Here is a 20,757-nt window from a genome sequence, read left to right as displayed (position 1 = left end):
CGGCCATGACCAGGCGCAGTGGCCGCGATGTCGGTGTCGTCGCCTTTAATGTCCCCCGTGGGGTGTCCGTGGGTGCCCGTGGGTGTCCGTGGGGTCCCCGTGGGGTCCCTGTGGGGTGTCCCGGGCTGTGCCGTGGGTGTCCCGTGGGGTGTCCGTGGGGTGTCCCGGGCTGTGCCGTGGGTGTCCCGTGGGGTGTCCGTGGGGTCCCCGTGGGTGTCCCGGGCTGTCCCCGGCCCGCAGACCTCAGCAGAGCTGGACGCATCCTCCGTGTCCGTGGCAGGCTGGGGGGGGGGGGGGGGGGGGGGGACACGGGATGGGACACGGGGTGACTGGGGGGCTCGGGGGGGACATGGGGGGGACACGGGGGGGACACTGGGGACGTGGGGGGACAGTGGGGACACGGGGGGACATGGGGAAATATGGGGGGGACACTGGGGACGTGGGGGGACACAGGGCGACATGGGTCATAGGGCACAGGTGACACGGGGGGGGGGACACGGGGGGACGCCCACCCATCAGGCTGCTCCAGAAGGCGTCACGAGTGGCATCGCCGGTGACAGCCCCCCGCGCCACCGGGTTGCGGCGGGTGCTGGTGACGCTCAGCGCCCGTCCCCCGTCCCCCACGCCCGTCACCTCCACCTCCACGATGTGCCAGTCGGGGACACTGCGGGGACACGGGTGGGGGGGTTGGGGACACACACGGTGACACGGGTTTGGGGGGGGGGGGGGGGGACACGGTGACACCATTGCGGGGGGGGGACGGTCGGTGGCCCCGGCACCCACCTGGGGTCGGCCACCAGGCAGGCGCGGACGCCATCGAAGCCGAGGCGGGGGGCGGCCACCGCGGCGGCCGCCATGGTGTTGACGTTGTTGGGGGCGAGGGGACAGAGGGGACGCAGGGGACCCTCGTACAGCACCGTCCGGCCGCCCCCCGCCACCGCCAGCTGCTCCCGCAGTCGCCCCTCCAGGCGGAAGCTCTGCGGGGCCTTCGTCATCGTCACCTTCAGCGCCTGGTGGGGCGGGGGGACCATGGTGGCACCACCGGGGCTGTCCCCAAACACTGGTGGTGTCCCCAAAAGCAGAGGTGGTCCCCAAATGTGGAGATGGTCCCCACCGCTGTCCCCAAGCCCTGGTGACCCCAAGCCCACGGTGTGCCTTCTCCTCAGTGTCCCCAACCCCACGGCGCCCCAAACCCCATGATGTCCCCAAGCCCCAGTGTCTCACCCCTTGGTGTCCCCAACCCCATGGTGTCCCCAACCCCGTGGCACCCCAACCCCATGATGTCCCCAACCCCACGGTGTCCCAACCCTTGGTGTCCCCAACCCCATGGTGTCCCCCCTCCTCGGTGTCCCCCCTCCTCAGTGTCCCCAACTCCCTGGTGTCCCCAACCCTAGAGTGACCCACTCCATGATGTCCCCTACCCCATGATGTCCCCAACCCCCTGGTGACCCCAACCTCATGGTGTGTCCCCCCCCCTTGGTGTCCCCAACCCCATGATGTCCCCAACCCCCTGGTGACCCCCAAGTGTCCCCAACACCATGGTGTCCCCCCCTCCTTGGTGTCCCCAACCCCCTGGTGACCCCCAGCCCCCAAGTGTCCCCAATGCCATGGTGTCCCCCCTTCCTTGGTGTCCCCAACCCCTTGGTGTCCCCAACCCCATGATGTTCCCCAAGCCCATGATGACCCCACCCCCCTGGTGTCCCCCCGTGTCCCCAAGCCCCCGGTGTCCCCGCGGGTGGCTCACGGCCAGCGTGCCAGCCTGGTCCATGCGCTGGATGTCCTCGCAGCCCCACAGGGCGCCGCGGGGGACGTAGAGCGTGTGACCCCCCCGCGCCGCCGCCCCCCGCAGCCGCCGCTCCGTCTCGGGGTCGGCCAGCGCCGTGGGGGACCCCAGCTGGGGACGATGCTCAGGCCACCGCGTCCCACTGTCCCCATGTCCCCGTGTCCCCACCACCCCATCCCCAGTGTCCCCAACCTCCTTGTCATCTCCATGTCCCCATGTCCTGTCCTGTCCCTGGCTGTCCCCAACCTCCCCACTGTCCCCCTGTCCCCACCACCCTGTCCCCAACCTCCCCACTGTCCCTGGTGTCCCCATGTCCCCAAGACCCCATCCCTGCTGTCCCCAACCTCCCCATGTCACCCCATCCCATCACCACTGTCCCCATGTCCCCAACACCTCATCTTCACTGTCCCCAACCTCCCCAATGTCCCTGGTGTCCCCATGTCCCCAAGACCCCACCCTGTGTCCCCAATTTCCCCATGTCCCCATGTCCCCATGTCCCCACCACCCCATCCCCAGTGTCCCCAACACCCCATCCCTGCTGTCCCCAACCTCCCCAATGTCCCCATGTCCCCACCCCCCTGTCCCCAACCTCCTTGCTGTCCCTGGTGTCCCCATGTCCCCAAGACCCCATCCTGTGTCCCCAACCTCCCCATGTCCCCACCACCCCATCCCCAGTGTCCCCAGTGTCCCCACCACCCCATCCCTGCTGTCCCAAACCTCCCCATGTCCCCCCCACTCCATCCCCAGTGTCCCCAACCTCCCCATGTCACCCCCATCCCATCACCACTGTCCCCATGTCCCCACCACCCCATCCCTGCTGTCCCCAACCTCCGCATGTCCCCATGTCCCCCCCACCCCATCCCATGTCCCCAACCTCCCTGTCATCCCCAATGTCCCCCCCACCCCATCCCCACTGTCCCCACGTCCCCGCTGTGTCCCCACCATGAAGTCAGCGTGGGCCAAGATGTCCTCGCCGTGCTCCCGGGCCACGCAGGGATGGGCCACCTCCACCACCAGGTCCACCTCCCTGGGGACACGGGGTGACACCGGGACGTGGGGGGGACACGGGGTGGCACCAGGGGGTGGGGGGACACGGGGTGACACCAGGGGTGGGGGGACATGGAGGGGACATGGGGACATGGGGTGGCACTGGGATGGGGGGACATGGGGTGACACCGAGGGTGGGGGGACACAGGGTGGCACTGGGACATGGGGGGGGACACGGGGGGGACACTGGGATGGGGGGACTCATGGGGGGACACGGAGGTCTGGGGAGGTGACGGGGGGGGTGACAGGGGGTGGGATGGAGGAGGGAGACGGGGGGTGACACGGGGGGGGGTCTGTGGGGATGGCGTGGGGGTGGCACGGGGTGACGGGTGACACGGGGGTGACACTGGGGGGGGGGGGCAGGGGGTGACATGGGGGTCCTGGGGTGACACCTTGGGGGGGGGCAGGTGTTGGGGCCGGGGTGACACGGGGGTGATGGGGGGGTGACGGGGGGGGTGACACGGGGGTGACGGGGGGGTGATGGGGGGGGGTGACACGGGGGTGACACGGGGGTGACACGGGGGTGACGGGGGGGGGTGACACGGGGGTCCCCTCACGTCTGGGGCAGCAGGCGCAGGTCAGGCAGGCGCAGCGGGGGGGGGAGCCCCTCCAGCCGCCCCCCGTCCCGCGCCCAGACGAAGGCCAGGGCCAGGCCCAGGGGGGGACCCCGCGCCAGCAGCTGCCCCGCCAGGAACTGCCCTGAGGGGGGGACACGGGCATCACCCCAAAACTGACCGGGGGGGGACACGGCCCTGTCACCCCAAAACTGACCGGGGGGGACACGGGCATCACCCCAAAACTGACCGGGGGGGGACACGGCCCTGTCACCCCAAAACTGACCGGGGGGGACACGGGCTGTCACCCCAAAACTGACCGGGGGGACACAAAGGGCATCACCCCAAAACTGCCCCGGGGGGGACACACACAGCCCTGTCGCCCCCCCCGTCCCCCTCCCAGTTGTCCCCATCAACCCCCAATTGCCCCCCAGTCCCCCTCATTACCTCTCCCAGTCCCTCAGTGACCCCCCCCCCAGTTACCCCAGTCCCCCCTCCCAGTCACTCCCAATCCCCCAGTCCCCCCATTACGCCCCCAGTCCCCCCAGTTACCCCTCCCAGCCCCCCATTACCTCCCCATTCTCCCATTACCCCCTCCATTTACCCCCCCAGTTACCCCCCCAGTCCCCCCAGTGCCCCCCAGTACCCAGCCGCCCGTAGCCCAGGATCCCCACGCGGCGACACCGGGGGGGCTCGGTCTGCGCCATGGCCTTTGGGGGGGGGGGGTCAGGGGTCGGGGGGGACACCCCACGCTCTGCCCCCCAAAACCCCCCCAACTGCCCCCCCATTGCCCCCCGTGCCCCCCCAATCCCCCCCCGCGTGTACGTGCCCCCCCGTGTCCGTGCCCCCCCAATCCCCCCCCGCGTGTACGTGCCCCCCCGTGTCCGTGCCCCACCCCGTGCCCCCCCAATCCCCCCCCGCGTGTACGTGCCCCCCCGTGTCCGTGCCCCCCAATCCCCCCCCCCGCGTGTACGTGCCCCCCCGTGTCCGTGCCCCCCAATCCCCCCCCCCCGCGTGTACGTGCCCCCCGTGTCCGTCCCCCCCCCGCCCCCGTGCCCCCCGTGTCCGCCCCCCCCCGCATGTCCGTGCCCCCCCGTGTCCGTGCCCCCCCCCCCCGCGTGTACGTGCCCCCCAAGTCCGTGTGTGTCTCTCCCCCCCCCCCCCCCGCGTGTCCGTGCCCCCCGTGTCCCCCCAGCCCCCACCTGCCCCACGTCGCGCCGGCCCCGTCCGGCCTTTACCCCCCCCACCCCCCGGCTGGTTAATGCTCAACCCGGCCCGGGGGGGGGGGGGGCCACGTCTGGGGAGCTTTTATTTTGGGGGGGCGGGGGGGGCCCCGAGATCTGGGGCCCCTCTTGGGGGGGGTAAGGGGGGGGGCCATTCCGGGGGGGGGGGGGGCGGATTCCGGGGTCCCCTTTGGGGGGAGGGGAAGATGGGGACCCCTTCTTGGGGGGGGGGGTAATGGGGGGTGCAGACTCCTGGGTCCCTTTTTTTGGGGGGGTAAGGGGGGGCCCCTCTTGGGGGGGAGAGGGTAAGGGGGGGCCATTGCTGGGGGGGGACCCCGGATATCTGGGTCCCCTCTTGGGGGGGGTAAGGGGGGGCCATTCCGGGGGGGGGGGGGCGGATTCCGGGGTCCCCGTTGGGGGGGGGGGGATGGGGACCCCTTCTTGGGGGGGGGTAAGGGGGGGCGCGGGCTCCTGGGTCCCTTTTTGGGGGGGTTAAGGGGGGGGGGCATTGCTGGGGGGTACCCCCGGACTGCTGGGTCCCCTCTGGGGGGGATCTGGGGGGGGGGGGGGTGTCTGGCCGCCTGAGTCTCTTTTGGGGGGTTAAGGGGGGGCCGGGACTCCTTTTTGGGGGGTTGGGGGGGGGCTTTTTTGGGGGGGTAAGGGGGGGCCCGGATATCTGGGTCCCCTCTTGGGGGGGGTAAGGGGGGGCCATTCCGGGGGGGGGGGGGGCGGATTCCGGGGTCCCCTTTTGGGGGGGGGGGAGATGGGGATCCCTTCTTGGGGGGGGGTAATGGGGGGCGCGGGCTCCTGGGTCCCTTTTTGGGGGTGGGTCAAGGGGAGGGGGCCTTTTTTCGGGGGGGTAAGGGGGGCCCCTCTTGGGGGGAGGGGGTAAGGGGGGGCCATTGCTGAGGGGGGACCCCGGACTCCTGGGTCCCCTCTTGGGGGGGGGTAAGGGGGGGGGTCATTGGGGGGGGGGGGCGGATTCCGGGGCCCCTTTTGGGGGGGGGAAGATGGGGACCCCTTCTTGGGGGGGGGGGGTCATGGGGGGTGTGGACTCCTGGGTCCCTTTTTGGGGGGGTTAAGGGGGGGGCATTGCTGGGGGGTACCCCCGGACTGCTGGGTCCCCTCTGGGGGGGTCTTGGGGGGGGGTGTCTGGCCGCCTGAGTCTCTTTTGGGGGGTTAAGGGGGGGCCGGGACTCCTGGGTCCCTTTTTGGGGGGTTGGGGGGGGGCTTTTTTGGGGGGGTAAGGGGGGGCCATTCCGGGGGGGGGGCGGATTCCGGGGTCCCCTTTGGGGGGGGGGGGAAGATGGGGACCCCTTCTTGGGGGGGGTAAGGGGGGGTCTGGACACCTGGGTCCCTTTTTTGGGGGGTAAGGGGGGGGCATTGCTGGGGGGGGACCCCGGACTGCTGGGTCCCCTCGGGGCGCCCCGGACACCCGGGTCCCATCACCAGGCGCCGTTGCCATAGCGACAGCACCGCAGCGCTCCATCCCCCCCCGCCGCCGTTGCCATGGCGACCGCTCTGCAGCACCGTTACCGCGGCAACGGGGGCGGGGAGGGTTTCCCATCCCCCCCCCCCCCCCAATTTTGTGCAGTGTTGCCATGGCGACCGCCGCAGTGCCCCTCCCCCCCTCCGTGTTGCCGCGGTAACCGGACCGTTGCCATGGCAACCAGCATCCGCGGGGGGGGGGGGGGCAGGACCCCCCCCATCATCGGGGGGGGGGGGGGCGACAGGCGTTGCCATGGCAACGGTGGGACCACCCCCCCCCCCATCCCCATCCCCCGGCCGTGGCGTGGGCTTGGCGTGTCCTTGGCGTGTGCAGCCCCCCCGACACGCCACGCACACGCCACGTGCCACGAACACGCCACGCGCGCGCCAAGGACACGCCAAGCCCACGCCACACACGGGCCACGCACACGCCAAACACACACGGAACACGTGTCCAGCCCACGTCACGCCCACACGCGGCCACGCCAAACACACGTCGAGCACACGCCGGTGCACACGCCGCCCACGCGCCACAAACACACCGCGCACACGCCGCGCACACGCCACGCACACGCCACGCGCACGCCGAGCACACGCCAAGCCCACTTCGAGCCCGCGCCACGCACACGCGGCGCGCACCCCCCCCACGCGCCACACGTGCCACGCACACGCCACGCGCACGCCACACATGCCACAAAAGCCCCGCACACGCCTCGCACGCCCTGCACACGCCACGCACACGCCGTGCACACGCCGTGCACACGCCACACACGCCCCTCACACATGCCACGAACACGCCGTGTGCATGCCACACACGCCGCGCACACACCACGCCGCACACACCCCACACACGACCTGCGCACACACGCCACCCACCCCCGCACACACGCCCCGCACACGCCACAGACACACCACACGTGCCCCGCACACGCCACACACATGCCCTGCACATGCCGCGCGCACGCCACCCACACTCCACACACACGCCTCGCACACACCTCACACACCCCCTGCACATGCCACGCACACCCCTTGCACACGTCCCGCACACCCTTCGCACACATCCTGCACACCCCTTGCACACGCCACGTGCATGCCCCACACGCCTCGCACATGCCTCACACACGCCTTGCATGCCTCTCACACGCCTCACACACCCCTCGCACACGCCTCACACACGCCTTGCACATCCCTCACACACCTTGCACACGCCCCACACACCCCTTGCACATGCCTCGCACACGCCCCGCACACGCTTCACGCATGCCCCGCACACACCTTGCACATACCTCGCACACCCCTCACACACACCTCGCACACCCCTCACACACACCTCGCACACGCCACCTACACCCCCTGCACATGCCTCACACACGCCCCGCACGTCTCGCATACACCTTGCACACACCTCACGCGTGCCCTGCACATGCCACCCACACGCCCTGCACACGCCTCGCACACGCCCCCCCACATTCCTCGCACATGCCCCGCACGCACCTCTTGCACATAACTCGCACACACCACGCACACGCCCTGCACACGCCCTGCACACACCTCGCACACACCCCACACACCCCTCACACATGCCTCGCACATGCCTTGCACACGCCTCGCACACGCCTCACACACGCCTCACACACGCCTCGCACACACCATGCACACACCCCTTGCACACACCCCTTGCACACACCCCTTGCACATGCCCCGCACATGCCTCACGCACACGCCCCGTATGCACCCCTTGCACATGCCTTGCACACACCACGCACACGTCTCACACACCCCTTGCACACGCCTCACACGCCTTGCACATGCCTCACACACGCCCCGCATGTGCCCTGCACACACCTCGCACACGCCCGGCACACACCCCGCACATACCCCTTGCACACGCCTCGCCCACGCCCCGCCCAGGCCTCGCCCACGCCCCGCCCACGCCTCGCACACGCCTCGCCCACGCCCTGCACACGCCCCGCACACGCCTCGCACACGCCTCGCACACGCCAAGCCCCCCGCGGCAGAGCGGCGCCGGCGGCGGTTGGAAACACCGTGATGGATTTTATTAAAATAGGAAAGTGTCGGCCGCGGCGAATTAAAAAATCCCCCCACGGGCCTAGAAAAGCCCCCGGGACCCCCCCACCCCCCCCCGGGCCCCCCCTGTCCCGCGTGGGGGAGGGGCTGGGGTGGGGGAGGGGCGGCGGGGGGGGGCCGCAAGCAAGCGAGAGCGCGCGGGGGGGGGAGGGGAGGGGAGGGAGGGGGGAGCAGGAGGGGGGGAGGGGGGGCGCACGAGGCTCCCTCCCCCCCACCCCCCACCCCACCCCCGCCCCGCGTCGCACAAGTCCGTGGCACGAGGAGGGGGAGGGGGGGGGGCCCACGGCGCACGAGGGCGCGGCGGCAGCCGTCCCGTCGCACGAGGGCCGTCGCGTCCGCGTCTCTCGTGAGTCCTCCTCGTGGCAGTCCGGAGCGGGGGCGCAGCCGTCGCACGAGGTCATGTGTCGCACGAGGGCGCCGTCGCACGAGGCCCTGTGTCGCACGCCGCCACCGTCACACGAGGCCACGTGTCGCACGAGGCCGCCGTCGCACGAGGCCCTGTGTTGCACAAGGCCGCCGTCGCCCGGCCCCTCCCATCCGTGTCTCTTGCATGTCCTCCTCCTCCTCGGGGGGGCACGAGGCAGCGTGTCGCACAAGGCCACATGTTACACGAGATCCGAGCGTCGCCCGAGGCCGCCGTTCCACAATGTTGGGCGTTGCACGAGGACTCCGGAGCACAAGGCCGGGCTTCGCACGGGGGATTGTATTGCGTGAGGTTGTGCGTTGCACCAGGCCACAGGTCGCACGAGGCCGCCGTTGCACGAGCCCGTGCGTTGCACGAGGACTCCACTTGCATCACGCACGCGCACAATTGCAGCAGGCCGTGCAGTGCACAAGTCCTCCGTTGCACGGGGCTGTGCGTTGCAAAGCGCCGTGCGTTGCACAAGTCCTTCTCTGCGCCATGCCGTGCATCGCACAACACTGTGCATCGCACAAGGTCTTCGTTGCACAAGGTCGTGTGTCGCACAACCCCGTGCGTCACACAACCCCCCCTTCATCACGCGTGTCCTTCGCCGCACAAGGCTGTGCACACCACAACCCCGTGCATCGCACAAGTCCCTCACTGCGAAAGGCCGTGCGTTGCACAATAGCATGTATTGCACGCGTCTTTCATTGCACAACAGCGTGCATCGCACAAATCCTTCACTGCAAAGCACTGTGCATCGCACATCCCCGTGCATCGCACGAGTTCCTCATTGCAAAACGCCGTGCATTGCACAAGTCCTTCACTCCAAAGAGCCGTGCATCGCACGAGGCCTTCATTGTAAAACACTGTGCGTTGCACAAACGCCTCGCTGCTGCACTGCCGTGCGTCGCACAAGTCCTTCATCGCACAACACCGTGCATAGCACAACACTGTGCGTCACGTTAAATTTCCCCCCCGTGTCTTGCACCAATCCTTCACCACACGACATTGTGCATCGCACCAACCCCTCACTGCACCCCGTGCATCGCACCAGCCCCTCCTCGCACGTCCCTGTGCGTCGCACAAGTCCTTCATCGCACAACACCGTGCATTGCACAACACTGTGCGTCGCGCTACCCCTTCCCGTGCCTTGCACCGGTCCTTCATTGCACGACACTGTGCGTTGCACTAATCCCTCACTGCACACTGTGCATCACACCGGCCCCTCTTTGCACGTCCCCGTGCATCGCACAAGTCCTTTGTCACGCAACACTGTGCATTGCACAACGCTGTGCGCAACGTTAAACTTCCCCCCGTGCCTTGCACCAATCCTTCACTGCACCCCATGCATCGCACCAGCCCCTCCTCGCACGTCCCCGTGCATCGCACGAGTTCCTCATTGCAAAACGCCGTGCATCGCACAAGTCCTTCATTCCAGAGAGCCGTGCATTGCACGAGGCCTTCATTGCAAAACACAGTGCATTGCACAAATGCCTCACTGCAAACTGCCGTGCGTCGCACGTCCCCGTGCATCGCACAAGTCCTTCGTTGCACAACACCGTGCATTGCACAATGCTGTGTCACGTTAAATTTCCCCCCCGGTGCATCGCACCAATCCTTCACCGCACGACATTGTGCATCGCATGTCCCTGTGCATCGCACGAGTTCCTCACAGCAAAACACCGTGCGTTGCACAAGTCCTTCATTCCAAAAAGCTGTGCCTTGCACACCACCGTGCATCGCACGACCCTGTGCGTCACACAAGTCCTTTGTCGCACAACACCGTGCATTGCACAACGCTGTGTGTCACGTTAAATTTTCCCCCGTGCCTTGCACCAATCCTTCACCGCACGACATTGTGCATCGCACCAGCCCCTCCTTGCACGTCCCCGTGCATTGCACGAGTTCCTCACAGCAAAACACCGTGCACTGCACAAGTCCTTCATTCCAAAAAGCCGTGCCTCGCACGCCCCCATGCCTCGCACAAGTCCTTCGTCGCACAACACCGTGCATTGCACAAACGCCTCGCTGCAAACTCCCGTGCATCGCACGCCCCCGTGCCTTGCACAAGTCCTTTGTCGCACAACACCGTGCATTGCACAACGCTGTGTGTCACATTAAATGTTCCCCCGTGCCTTGCACCAATCCTTCACCGCACGACATTGTGCATCGCACCAGCCCCTCCTTGCACGTCCCCGTGCATTGCACAAGTTCCTCACAGCAAAACACTGTGCGTTGCACAAGTCCTTCATTCCAAAAAGCCGTGCCTTGCACGCCACCATGCATTGCACGCCCCCGTGCCTCGCACAAGTCCTTCGTCGCACAACACTGTGCATTGCACAAATGCCTCGCTGCAAACTCCCATGCATCGCACGTCCCCGTGCATCGCACAAGTCCTTCAGTCCAAAAAGCTGTGCCTCGCACGCCCCCGTGCCTTGCACAAGTCCTTTGTCGCACAACACCGTGCATCGCGCAACGCCGTGCGTCACACCCCCCCCGTGCCTCGCACCGCTCCTTCACCGCACGCCGCCCCCGCCTCTCCCCCCCCGCCGTGCGTCGCACCGACGCCCCCCCTCCCCCAACCCCCCCCTTCCCCCCCCCCCCCGCTTCCCCCCCCTCCCCCGCTTTGTCGCAGCGGAGTTTTTGTCGCTTTTTCTTTTTTGTTGTTTTTTTTTTTTTTTTTTCTTTTTTGGGGGGGGGGATGGGAGGGGGGCGGGGGAGGGGCTGGGGTGGGGGAGGGGCGGCGGCGGGGGAGGGTCAGATCTGGGTCTCCTGCACGTTCTCCTTGGAGGGGCTCTTGAAGAGCAGGGGTTCGTGCACCGAGTTGAGCAACGGGTTCTTGCCGCAACCCAACGCCGCGCCGCTGTTGCCGTAATGCGCGGCGAAGGCGGCGTAACGGTCGAGGTGATCGCGTTCCAACGCCGGTAACGCCAAACGATTGTCCCCGCCGCCGGTCCCACCCGTCCCACCCGTCCCACCCGTACCGCCGCCGGCCAGCTCGTCCTCCACGTTAACGATCTCGACGGCGCGCGCCGGCCCGCCGCGGTGCTTGTGGCGTTGGTGTTGCTTGCGGAGCTTGTAGAAGGCCACCAGCATGACGGCCGCCATGAAGGTGATGGCCACGAAGCAACCGATGATGATCTTGGTGGTCTTCAAAACGTCATCCAGATCCTGTAACCCCCCGCCCGCCCCCGCCGCCGCCGCCGCCGTGATGGGGACAGTGAAAGGTTTGCCGGTAGCGCGAGTCGCCGGCGCCGCCGTAGAACCGCCGACGGTTTCCCAACCGGTCGTGGGCGCCGGGGCGGTTTGAGGAGCCGGTTCCTCGCCGCCGGCGTCGGTGGTTTCCACCGTGACGGTGGTGAAGTAGGTGTAACCGGTGGCGGCGGCGGCGGCGGCGGCGGCGGCGGCGGCGGCATCGGCGGCCGAAACGTTGAGCGTGGCGGAGGCGGTGGTGTTCCCGGCGGCGTTGGTGACCATGCAGGTGTACTGCCCCGTGTCCTGCACGGTGACGTTGGTGAAGTTGAGCGTGCCGTCGTGAAGGACCGAGATCCTCACCCGGTACGAACCGTGCGTCATCAACGTCCCGTTGGGCGTCAACCAGTTGACCGACGTCATCGCCGTGCCGGTTCGGCACTTGAGTTCGGCCGCCATCCCTTCGGTGACGTTGAGATCGGCGGGCGGTTCCACGATGACGGGGGCGTAACAGGTGAAATGTCCCGGTTCCAGCTCGCCGAGGTAACGCCCGCGTAACGCCGGCGGCGCGTGACATCGCGCGCAGCAGCTGGTGTTGCTGGGCACCGTCTCCCTCAGCCACCAGCTCAACCAGAGGACGTCGCAATCGCAACGCCAAGGGTTGTGGTGGAGGTGAACCCGCTCCAGGCGGTGCAGAGGGGCGAAGAGGTCGTGGGGTAGCGAGGCCAGCTCGTTATGAGCCAAATTAAGTTCTTCCAAAGCTTTGAGGTCATCGAAGGCGTTACGTTCTACCGCCGCCACCCGGGCGTGCATCAACCAGAGCTTCCTCAAACTTCCCAAACCCTGGAAAGAACCGGGACGGACGCGACCCAACCGATTCCCCGAAAGCTCCAACTCTTCCAACCGAACCAACGCCGTCAAGTTGGGGATCTCCTTCAGGTTACACATCCCCAAGTTCAAGTACCGTAGGTTGACCAACCCTTCGAAGGCGGCTTCCGAGATGTACTCCAACCTTTTGAGCTCGCCGAGGTCGAGGCGTCGGAGGGAGGGGACGCGGTTGAAGGCGTAGGACGGGATGCTCTCGATGGGGTTGTTGCGCAACCAGAGCTCGCGGAGTTTGGAGAGGTACTCGAAAGCTTGGGTGGGGACGGTGGTCAACCGGTTGTCGAAGAGTTCCAAGGTGTTGAGGTTGGGGAGACCGTTGAAAGCGCCGACTTCTACTTTCCGCACCAAGTTGCGACTCAACTGGAGGATCTCCAAGTGCCGGAGGTGTTTGAAGGTGTCGGTACGGATCACCTGGATGTGGTTCTCCTGGAGGTTCAGGTACCGGGTGTTCACGGAAATACTGCTCGGAACTTCCAGGAGTTCCCTGCGCGTGCAAATCACCCGACTCGCTTGGTTGCTGCAGGAACAAGCGGCCGGGCACGACGTCGGCGGCGCCGCCGGAACGGTCGGTACCGAGAAGAGGAGGAAGAGGAGGAAGAGGAGGAAGAACGGCGGCAGCGACGACGACGCCGGCGGCATCGGCATCCTAAGGGGCGCCGGCGCCGCCATGGCCAAGGGGCATCGTCCGGCTTCAGGGCCCCGGGTGGTGCTGCGGGGAGAGGGGAGAGCGGGGTTACACGCGAGCGTGCGAAGGAGTTGGGGGGGGGGGGGGGGAAGGGGACGCGGCGCGCGCGAGCGAGAGGAAAAATGGGGGGGGGAGGGCGGGGGGGGGGCGATGCAGCGGGATGGGGCAGGACGCAGCGCGCGCGAGTGAAAAAATGCAACGTGCGTGTGCGCGGTCGGGGCAACGCACCGGGATGGGGCGGGTTGGTGCAACACGCAGCGTGCACAAGCAGAAAAATGCAATGTGCGTGTGTGCAGTCGGTGCAATGCACCGGGATGGGGCGGTTTGGTGTAGTGTGCACCTTGCACGAGCGAAAAAATGCAATGTGCGTGTGCGCGGTCGGGGCGACGCACCGGGATGGGGCGGGTTGGTGCAGCAGGCGGCGCGCGCGAGCAAAAAAATGCAACGTGCGTGTGTGCAGTCGGTGCAATGCACCGGGATGGGGCGGGTTGGTGCAACACGCAGCGTGCACAAGCAGAAAAATGCAACATGTGCGTGTGCACTGTTGGTGCGATGCAGTGAGATGGGGCGGTTTGGTGCAGCAGGTGGCGTGCGCAAGTGAAAAAATGCAACATGCGCGTGTGCAGTCGGTGCAATGCACCGGGATGGGGTGGTTTGGTGTAGTGTGCACCTTGCACGAGCAAAAAAAATGCAACGTGCATGTGTGCAGTCGGTGCAACACACCGGGATGGGGCGGTTTGGTGTAGCGTGTACCTTGCACGAGCGAAAAAATGCAATGTGCGTGTGCACAGTCGGTGCAATGCACCAGGATGGGGCGGTTTGGTGCAGCAGGCGGCGTGCGCGAGCGAAAAAATGCAACGTGCGTGTGCGCAGTCGGTGCAATGCACCGGGATGGGGTGGTTTGGTGTAGTGTGGACCTTGCACAAGTGAAAAAATGCAACGTGCGCGTGTGCACAGTCGGGGCGATGCACCGGGATGAGGTGAACTGGGCCAACACGCAGCGTGCACGAGCAAAAAAATGCAACGTGCATGTGTGCAGTCGGTGCAACACACCGGGATGGGGCAAAATGCAGCGCGCGCGAGCAAAAAAAATGCAACATGCGTGTGCACAGTCGGTGCAATGCACCAGGATGGGGCGGTTTGGTGCACCACGCGCTGTGCACAAGCAAAAAAAAATGCAACATGTGCGTGTGCAGTTGGTGCAATGCACCAGGACGGGGCGGTTTGGTGCAGCGTGCAACGTGCACAAGCAAAAAAAAAAAGTAATGTGTGTGTGCACAGCCAGTGCAATGCACCAGGATGGGGCGGTTTGGCGTAGTGTGTACCTTGCACGAGCAAAAAAAATGCAGCGGGGATGCGCGCGGTTGGTGCAATGCACCAGGATGGGGCGGTTTGGTGCAGCGTGTACCGTGCACGAGCAAAAAAAAATGCAGCGTGCGTGTGCACGGTCACTGTGGTGCAACGGGCAGGGGTGGAACGCGGCGTGTGCGAGGGAAAAAACGCAGCGTGCACGTGCACGGTCAGTGCGGTGCAACGGGCACGCGCAGCGCGGTGCAGCACGCACCGTGCAAGGGCGACGCAATGCACCGTGCGTGCGCACCAGCAATGCGACGCGCCGTGCAAGGGGAGCGCAACGCACGCTGTGCGTGCGCGGTCGGTGCGACGCCCCGCGCCCGCCTGCACGTCGCACCGTGGGTGCGCGGGGGCGATGCAGCGTGCACGCGCCGTGCAACGCGCACGCGGTGCGCACGGGTGATGCGGTGCAGCTTGCACAAGCACCCGGGTGCAAGGCGCGCTGTGCACACTTAGGTCACACTCGTGCCTGGTGCAAGCCCCCCCCCGCCCCATGCGCCGCGTGCTGCACCGTGCGCCGTCCCCTCCTCGTGCCCTCCCCTGAGCCCCTCGGGAGGACCCTTGCACACACGTGTGTGTGCACACTCCTTGTACACGGACACCTGTGCACGCACGTCGCCACACAGCTCCTTGCGCACACGCACGTGCACGCTCACCTGTGCTCACGCCCCCACACGCGTCCCTGAACGCGCTCCTCTGCTCGCAGCCATGCACGCACACGCCCAAGTGCTTGCACACGTGCGTGCACGCACCAGCGTACAATGATGCAGGTGTGTGTGCGTGCACCTGTTGCACATGCCCAGGCACACGTCTGCTTGCACACGCATCCCTGCACACACACGTGTGCATCCCATCCTTCCATGTGCAAGCACGCACGCCTGCACAGCCCCATCCCAGCACACGCTCACACATGCACACTCATGTGCAACTGCCTCCAAGCACATGCACGTGCTCGTGCACCTCCCTGCACACCCCCGCATGCACACATACGTGTGCAACCCCAGCCGAAATGCACACGCATCCATGTGCACACCCAGCCATGCACGCCTCCTTGCACGCATCCACGTGCAAACACACACGTATGATCCCATTGCACCAATCCCTGTGCATGCACACACGTGTGCAATCCATCCCTGCACGCACACACGTGCACACTCACACATGTGTGGAACCCCATTGCTGCACACTTCTATGTGCACACACACGTGCAACACCATGCCAGCACAAATGCGTGTGCACACTCACACATCCATGTGTGAACACGCGCATGCAACTCCACAGTGGCACAAATCCCCGTGCACGCACCCCCATGTGCACATCCACACGCGTGTGCACCCCCATCCCTGCACACGCCCGTGTGCACGCACACGTGTGCGCAACTCCGTACCTGCACACACCCACGTGTACGCATGCACGTGCACCCTCATCCCTGCACCCACCTCCCCGTGCACGCACACACGTGTGCAACACCATGCTGGAACAAACACGTGCGCGCACACACCCCCTGCACACTCACACGCACATTTGCACCCTCGTGCTTACACACCCCCACGTGCACACGTCCAGGTGAAAACACACACGCGTGCACGCCTGTGCCTGCACACCCCCCACGTGCACGCACGTGCGTGTGCACCCCCATCCCAGCGCACGCACGTGTGTCACCTTGTCCCTTGCACGCCCCCCCCGGGTGCACACACACGTGCGCGTGTGCACCCCATCCCAGCACCGGGTGTACACACCACCCCGTGCACGCACACGCGTGTGCAACCCTACCCCTGCGCACACACGCACACACACACACACACGTGCACTCACACGCGTGTGCAGCCCCCTCCCTGCACGCCCCCCCGCGTGCATCCACTCGCGTGTGAAAACCCCATCCCCGCGCACACGCGCACTCACACGCGTGTGCACCCCATCCCAGCACAACCCCCCCCATGCGCGCGTGCACCTCTCCCCCTACCCCCATCCACGCGCCCACACCCCCCCTCCATGCACGCACACGCGTGTGCACCCCCGCCCTCCCCCCCCCCCACGTGCACGCGCCCCGCGCCCTCCGCAGCAGGTGCACGCACACGCTCCCCCCTCCCCCCCCCCCCCCGTGCATTCACACGCGTGTGCACCCCCACACACCCCCACCCACGGGTGCCCCACGCGCCCGTCACGGCCTACCCCGCACCCCCGGCCTGCTCGGCCGCGCGGCCTTTCCCCCTCCCCCTCCCCCTCCCCCCCGCTCCTTCCTGCCCCCCCCGCCCGGCTGCAGCCCCCTCCCCCCCCATCCCCCACCCCGCTCGCCTCCGCCCGCCGCCGCGCTGCTGCCGAGCGCTGCCTGCACCCTGCCTGCACCCTGCCTGCACCCTGCCTGCACCCTGCACCCCTGCACCCCTGTACCCCCCTGCACCCCTGTACCCCTGCCTGCACCCTGCCTGCACCCTGTACCCCTGCCTGCACCCCTGCACCCCCCTGCCTGCACCCTGCCTGCACCCTGCACCCCTGTACCCCCCTGCCTGCATCCTGCCTGCACCCCTGTACCCCCCTGCCTGCACCCTGCCTGCACCCCTGCACCCCTGTACCCCCTGCCTGCACCCCTGCACCCCCCTGCCTGCACCCCCGTACCCCTGCCTGCACCCCGTGCCCCCCTGCCTGCATCCTGCCTGCACCCCCCTGTATCCCCCTGCCTGCACCCCGCACTCCTGCCCATACCCCTGCCTGCACCCTGCCTGTACCCCTGCTCCCCCCATTACTCTCTCCCTGCACAGCCAGGCAGCCCCCCCCACCCCCCCTGGCCCGGGACGCCCCCCCCGCTGCACGGGGACCCCCGACATTGCACGCCCCCCCCCCCGAGCTTTGCACGCCCCTGCACAGGGAGCCTTGCAGAGGGAGCGTGCAACAGGCCCGTGCAAGGCCGGTTGCAGCAGCAGCGTGTGCCTGGGGAGCGTGCAAGGCCGTGCAACACAGGGCAGGGGTGCAAAGCGTGCACGGGGAGCGTGCAAGGCTGCTTGCACCAGCGGTTTGTGCACGGGAGGGGGCGTGCGAGGGCGTGCAAGGGTGGTTGCACCAGCAGGGCATGCATGGGGGGAGTGCAAGGCCATGCGAGGCTGCTTGCACTAGCAGGGCGTGCACAGGGAGCGTGCAAGGCCGTGCAAGAGTGGTTGCAGCAGCAGCGTGTGCACAGGGAGCGTGCAAGGCTGGTTGCACCAGTAGCTTGTGCATGGGGGGCGTGCAAGGCCATGCAAGGCTGGCTGCACCAGAAGGGCATGCACAAGGAGCGTGCAAGGCCGTGCAAGGCCGGCCAGGGAGATTGAGCGTGCCCGAGGAGCATGCAAGGTGGGCTGTGGGCACCCAGGGAGCGTGCAAGGCCGTGCAAGGACCAGGACACCAAAGGGACTCACACGTGTGTCCCCAAGGACACCCCGAGGGCCACCGTGCAAAGGGCACCTGCCACGCACGTGGGCCCCGTGCACACACACGTGTGTGCACACATACTCCCCTTGTGCACACGCACCCCCTTGTGCACACGCACCCCCTCGTGCACACACGTGCGCACACGCCATTGCGCGCATGCACACACACGTGCGCGCGCACACCCACCCCCCCCGTACACACACACGTGCAGCCCACGTGTGCACACTGGCTCACACACGCGCGTGCAAACACAACCCCCCCCACTGTGACCAGCTTGACCCCCCCGGAAAGAGGCTGGGGGGACCCTATAGACCCTATAGACCCTATAGATCCAGGGGTGCCCTATAGGCTGGGGGACCCTATAGACCCTATAGATCTGGGGAGCCCTATAGGCTGAGGGGGGCCTATAGATCCAAGGGATTCCTATAGGCTGGGGGGACCCTATAGATCTGGGGAGCCCTATAGGCTGAGGGGGGGCCTATAGATCCAGGGAAGTCCTATAGGCTGGGGGGACCCTATAGCCACTATAAGGCTCGGGGGGGCAATAGGGTTGAGGGGCACCTATAGCTCCACAAGCGGAGGCCTTATCAGGTTGGGGGGGGGGGGGCAATAAGTCCGGGGGGACCCTATAGATCCTATAGGATGGGGAGGGCCAGGGGGACACCCCTATAGACCCTATGGAGCTGGGGAGGGGCCCTATAGCCCCGGTAGGGCTGGAGGGGTCCCTATAGATCCTTTATGGGGCTGGGGGGGTGCAGGGGTCCCCCGAGAGTTCCTATAGGGCCAGGGGAGCCCATAGATCCTATAGGACCACGCAGAACCAAGGCAGGGCCTCCATACTCCCTATAGGGCCTGGGAACCCCTATAGCCCCTATAGGACTGAAGCCCTATAGCCCCTATGGGGTCAGGGGCACCCTATAGTCCCTATAGGGCCTGGGAACCCCTATAGCCCATGGGGGGGGGCAGGTAGTCCCTATAGGGCTGGAGAGAGCCCCTATAGCATCTATGGGGTGAGAGAGGCTGGGGGGGGCCCTTATAGCCTCTATAGGGGGGGCCTATAGCTCCTATAGAGCTGGGGGGGGGGGGGTGTCCCAACAGAGCCGGGGGGGGCCTATAGCCCCAATGGGGGGGGGGGGGAGTGCTCCTATAGACTCTATATGGCCGGAGAGACCCCGGGGGGGGGGGGAGAGAACCCCTATAGCCCCTATAGAGCTGGGGGGGGCGCTATAGGATGGGGAGGGGCCCCTATAGCCCCTGGGGGGGGGGCTCCCCTATATCCCCTATAGGGTGGGGGGGAGGCTCCTATAGGGCCGGGGGTCCCTATAGCCCCTATAGGTCCGGGGGGGGGGGGGGCTCAGGCCTCGCCGCATCCCCCCGCCGCGTCGCCCCCCCCCCCCGTCTCCACGGGCTCCCGTCGCCGCGGCAACCGTCACCGTGGCGATGCGCATCCCCCCCCCCCCCCGCAACGGGGACCCCCAGCCCCCCCCCAAAACCTGCCCCCCCCCAAAGGGGGTCCCCAGGGTGGGGGGGACACACACTGGGTTATACTGGGCTATACTGGGGGGGGGCTGAGCTATACTGGGGGGATGGCGCGGGGGGACTGGTCTGTACTGGGGGGGCTGGTCTATATTGGGGGGAGACTGGTCTGTACTGGGGGGGGACTGGTCTATACTGGGAAGAATCAGGGAGGGACTGGTCTGTACTGGGGGGGACTGGCCTATACTGGAGGGGGGGGGATGCAGAGGGGGGACTGGCCTATACTGGGGGGGGGATGCAGAGGGGGAACTGGCCTATAGTGGGGGGACACAGAGTGGGGACTGGTCTATACTGGGAGGACTGGGAAGGGATGCGGGGGGGGGGCGATCTGTACTGGAAGGGATGCGGGGTGTGGGGGGACTGGTCTTACTGGGAGGGACGAAGGGAGAGACTGGGGGGGATGCGGAGGGATGACTGGTCTATACTGGGGGGCCGCAGGGTGGGGACTGGTCCATACTGGGAGGGATGCGGGGGGGAGGGGGGGGAACTGGTCCATACTGGGAGGGATGCGGGGGGGAGGGGGGGGGAACTGGTCCATACTGGGAGGGATGCAGAGGAGGGGACGGGTCCATGCCGGGAGGGGGGCGGGTCTATACTGGGAGGGCCGGGGGTTACTGGTCCGTACTGGGGGGGTCCCGCACTCACCGGGCCGGGCCGCAGCATCGCGCTCCAGCGGCCGCCGGGGCCCCGCGCCCCCGCCCCGTTCGGCTCCGTTCGGCTCCTCTCGGCTCCGTTCGGTATCGCTTCGGGCCCGGTTCGGTTTCTCTTCGTGCTCGGTTCGGTTTCGCTTCGGGCTCGGTTCGGCTCCGTGCTCGGTTCGGCTCAGCGTTCGGGTTCGGCTCCTGGTTCGGGTTCGGCTCCTCGTTCGGGTTCGGCTCCTCGTTCGGCTCCGTTCGGCTCCGTTCGGCTTCGTTCGGCTTCGTTCGGCCCCGTTCGGCTCCGGCAGCAGCAGCCCGGGAGCGGCGGCGGCGCTGGATGGGCGGGGGAGGGGGGGAGCGGGGGGGCGGGGTCGGGGATGGAGCGGGGGGACACGGGGGACACGGGGGACACGGGGGGACACGGGGGGACACGGGGGACACGGAGACACACCCCGGCCCGGCACCCCGCGC

At 67.3% G+C, this 20,757-nt stretch overlaps 2 protein-coding genes across 4 annotated transcripts; both read right to left on the bottom strand.

The window, feature by feature from the left end:
- Nucleotides 1-28: 28 nt before the first annotated feature.
- Nucleotides 29-4,621, bottom strand: ASPDH (aspartate dehydrogenase domain containing). 3 transcript variants are annotated; one of them, XM_054808458.1, is made up of 8 exons: nt 4,587-4,621; nt 4,031-4,094; nt 3,388-3,529; nt 2,726-2,810; nt 1,745-1,894; nt 784-1,010; nt 513-664; nt 29-281 (listed from the first exon to the last, which is right to left on the bottom strand). In XM_054808458.1, the coding sequence occupies exons 2-8, from the start codon at nt 4,089-4,091 to the stop codon at nt 244-246; spliced, it is 855 nt and encodes a 284-aa protein (XP_054664433.1). In that variant the 5' UTR covers nt 4,092-4,094; nt 4,587-4,621; the 3' UTR covers nt 29-243. The 3 variants fall into 3 exon arrangements, with proteins under 3 accessions (XP_054664433.1, XP_054664434.1, XP_054664435.1); XM_054808459.1 differs by having other exon boundaries at nt 2,758-2,810; XM_054808460.1 differs by lacking the exon at nt 1,745-1,894.
- A 4,230-nt stretch (nt 4,622-8,851) lies between these two features.
- LRRC4B (leucine rich repeat containing 4B) lies at nt 8,852-20,611 on the bottom strand. Its single transcript, XM_054808506.1, has 2 exons — nt 20,294-20,611; nt 8,852-13,378 (listed from the first exon to the last, which is right to left on the bottom strand). The coding sequence occupies exon 2, from the start codon at nt 13,336-13,338 to the stop codon at nt 11,350-11,352; it is 1,989 nt and encodes a 662-aa protein (XP_054664481.1). The 5' UTR covers nt 13,339-13,378; nt 20,294-20,611; the 3' UTR covers nt 8,852-11,349.
- Nucleotides 20,612-20,757: the final 146 nt, after the last annotated feature.

Source organism: Grus americana, chromosome 36, assembly GCF_028858705.1.
Source record: "Grus americana isolate bGruAme1 chromosome 36, bGruAme1.mat, whole genome shotgun sequence".
Lineage (NCBI taxonomy): Eukaryota > Metazoa > Chordata > Aves > Gruiformes > Gruidae > Grus > Grus americana.
Note: the sequence above shows the minus strand (reverse complement) of the source record. Positions and strands in the feature narration are given on the sequence as shown.

Excerpts from the sequence above, each read along its gene's own strand:
- ASPDH (XM_054808458.1), bottom strand. The coding sequence starts at position 4,091 with ATGGCGCAGACCGAGCCCCCCCGGTGTCGCCGCGTGGGGATCCTGGGC. Across the intron at positions 2,811-3,387 it reads CTGCGCCTGCTGCCCCAGAC|GGAGGTGGACCTGGTGGTGG; the intron begins GTGAGGGGACCC and ends CCGTGTCCCCAG. Across the intron at positions 282-512 it reads CTTCTGGAGCAGCCTGATGG|CCTGCCACGGACACGGAGGA; the intron begins GTGGGCGTCCCC and ends CCCCCCCCCCAG.
- LRRC4B (XM_054808506.1), bottom strand. The coding sequence starts at position 13,338 with ATGGCGGCGCCGGCGCCCCTTAGGATGCCGATGCCGCCGGCGTCGTCG.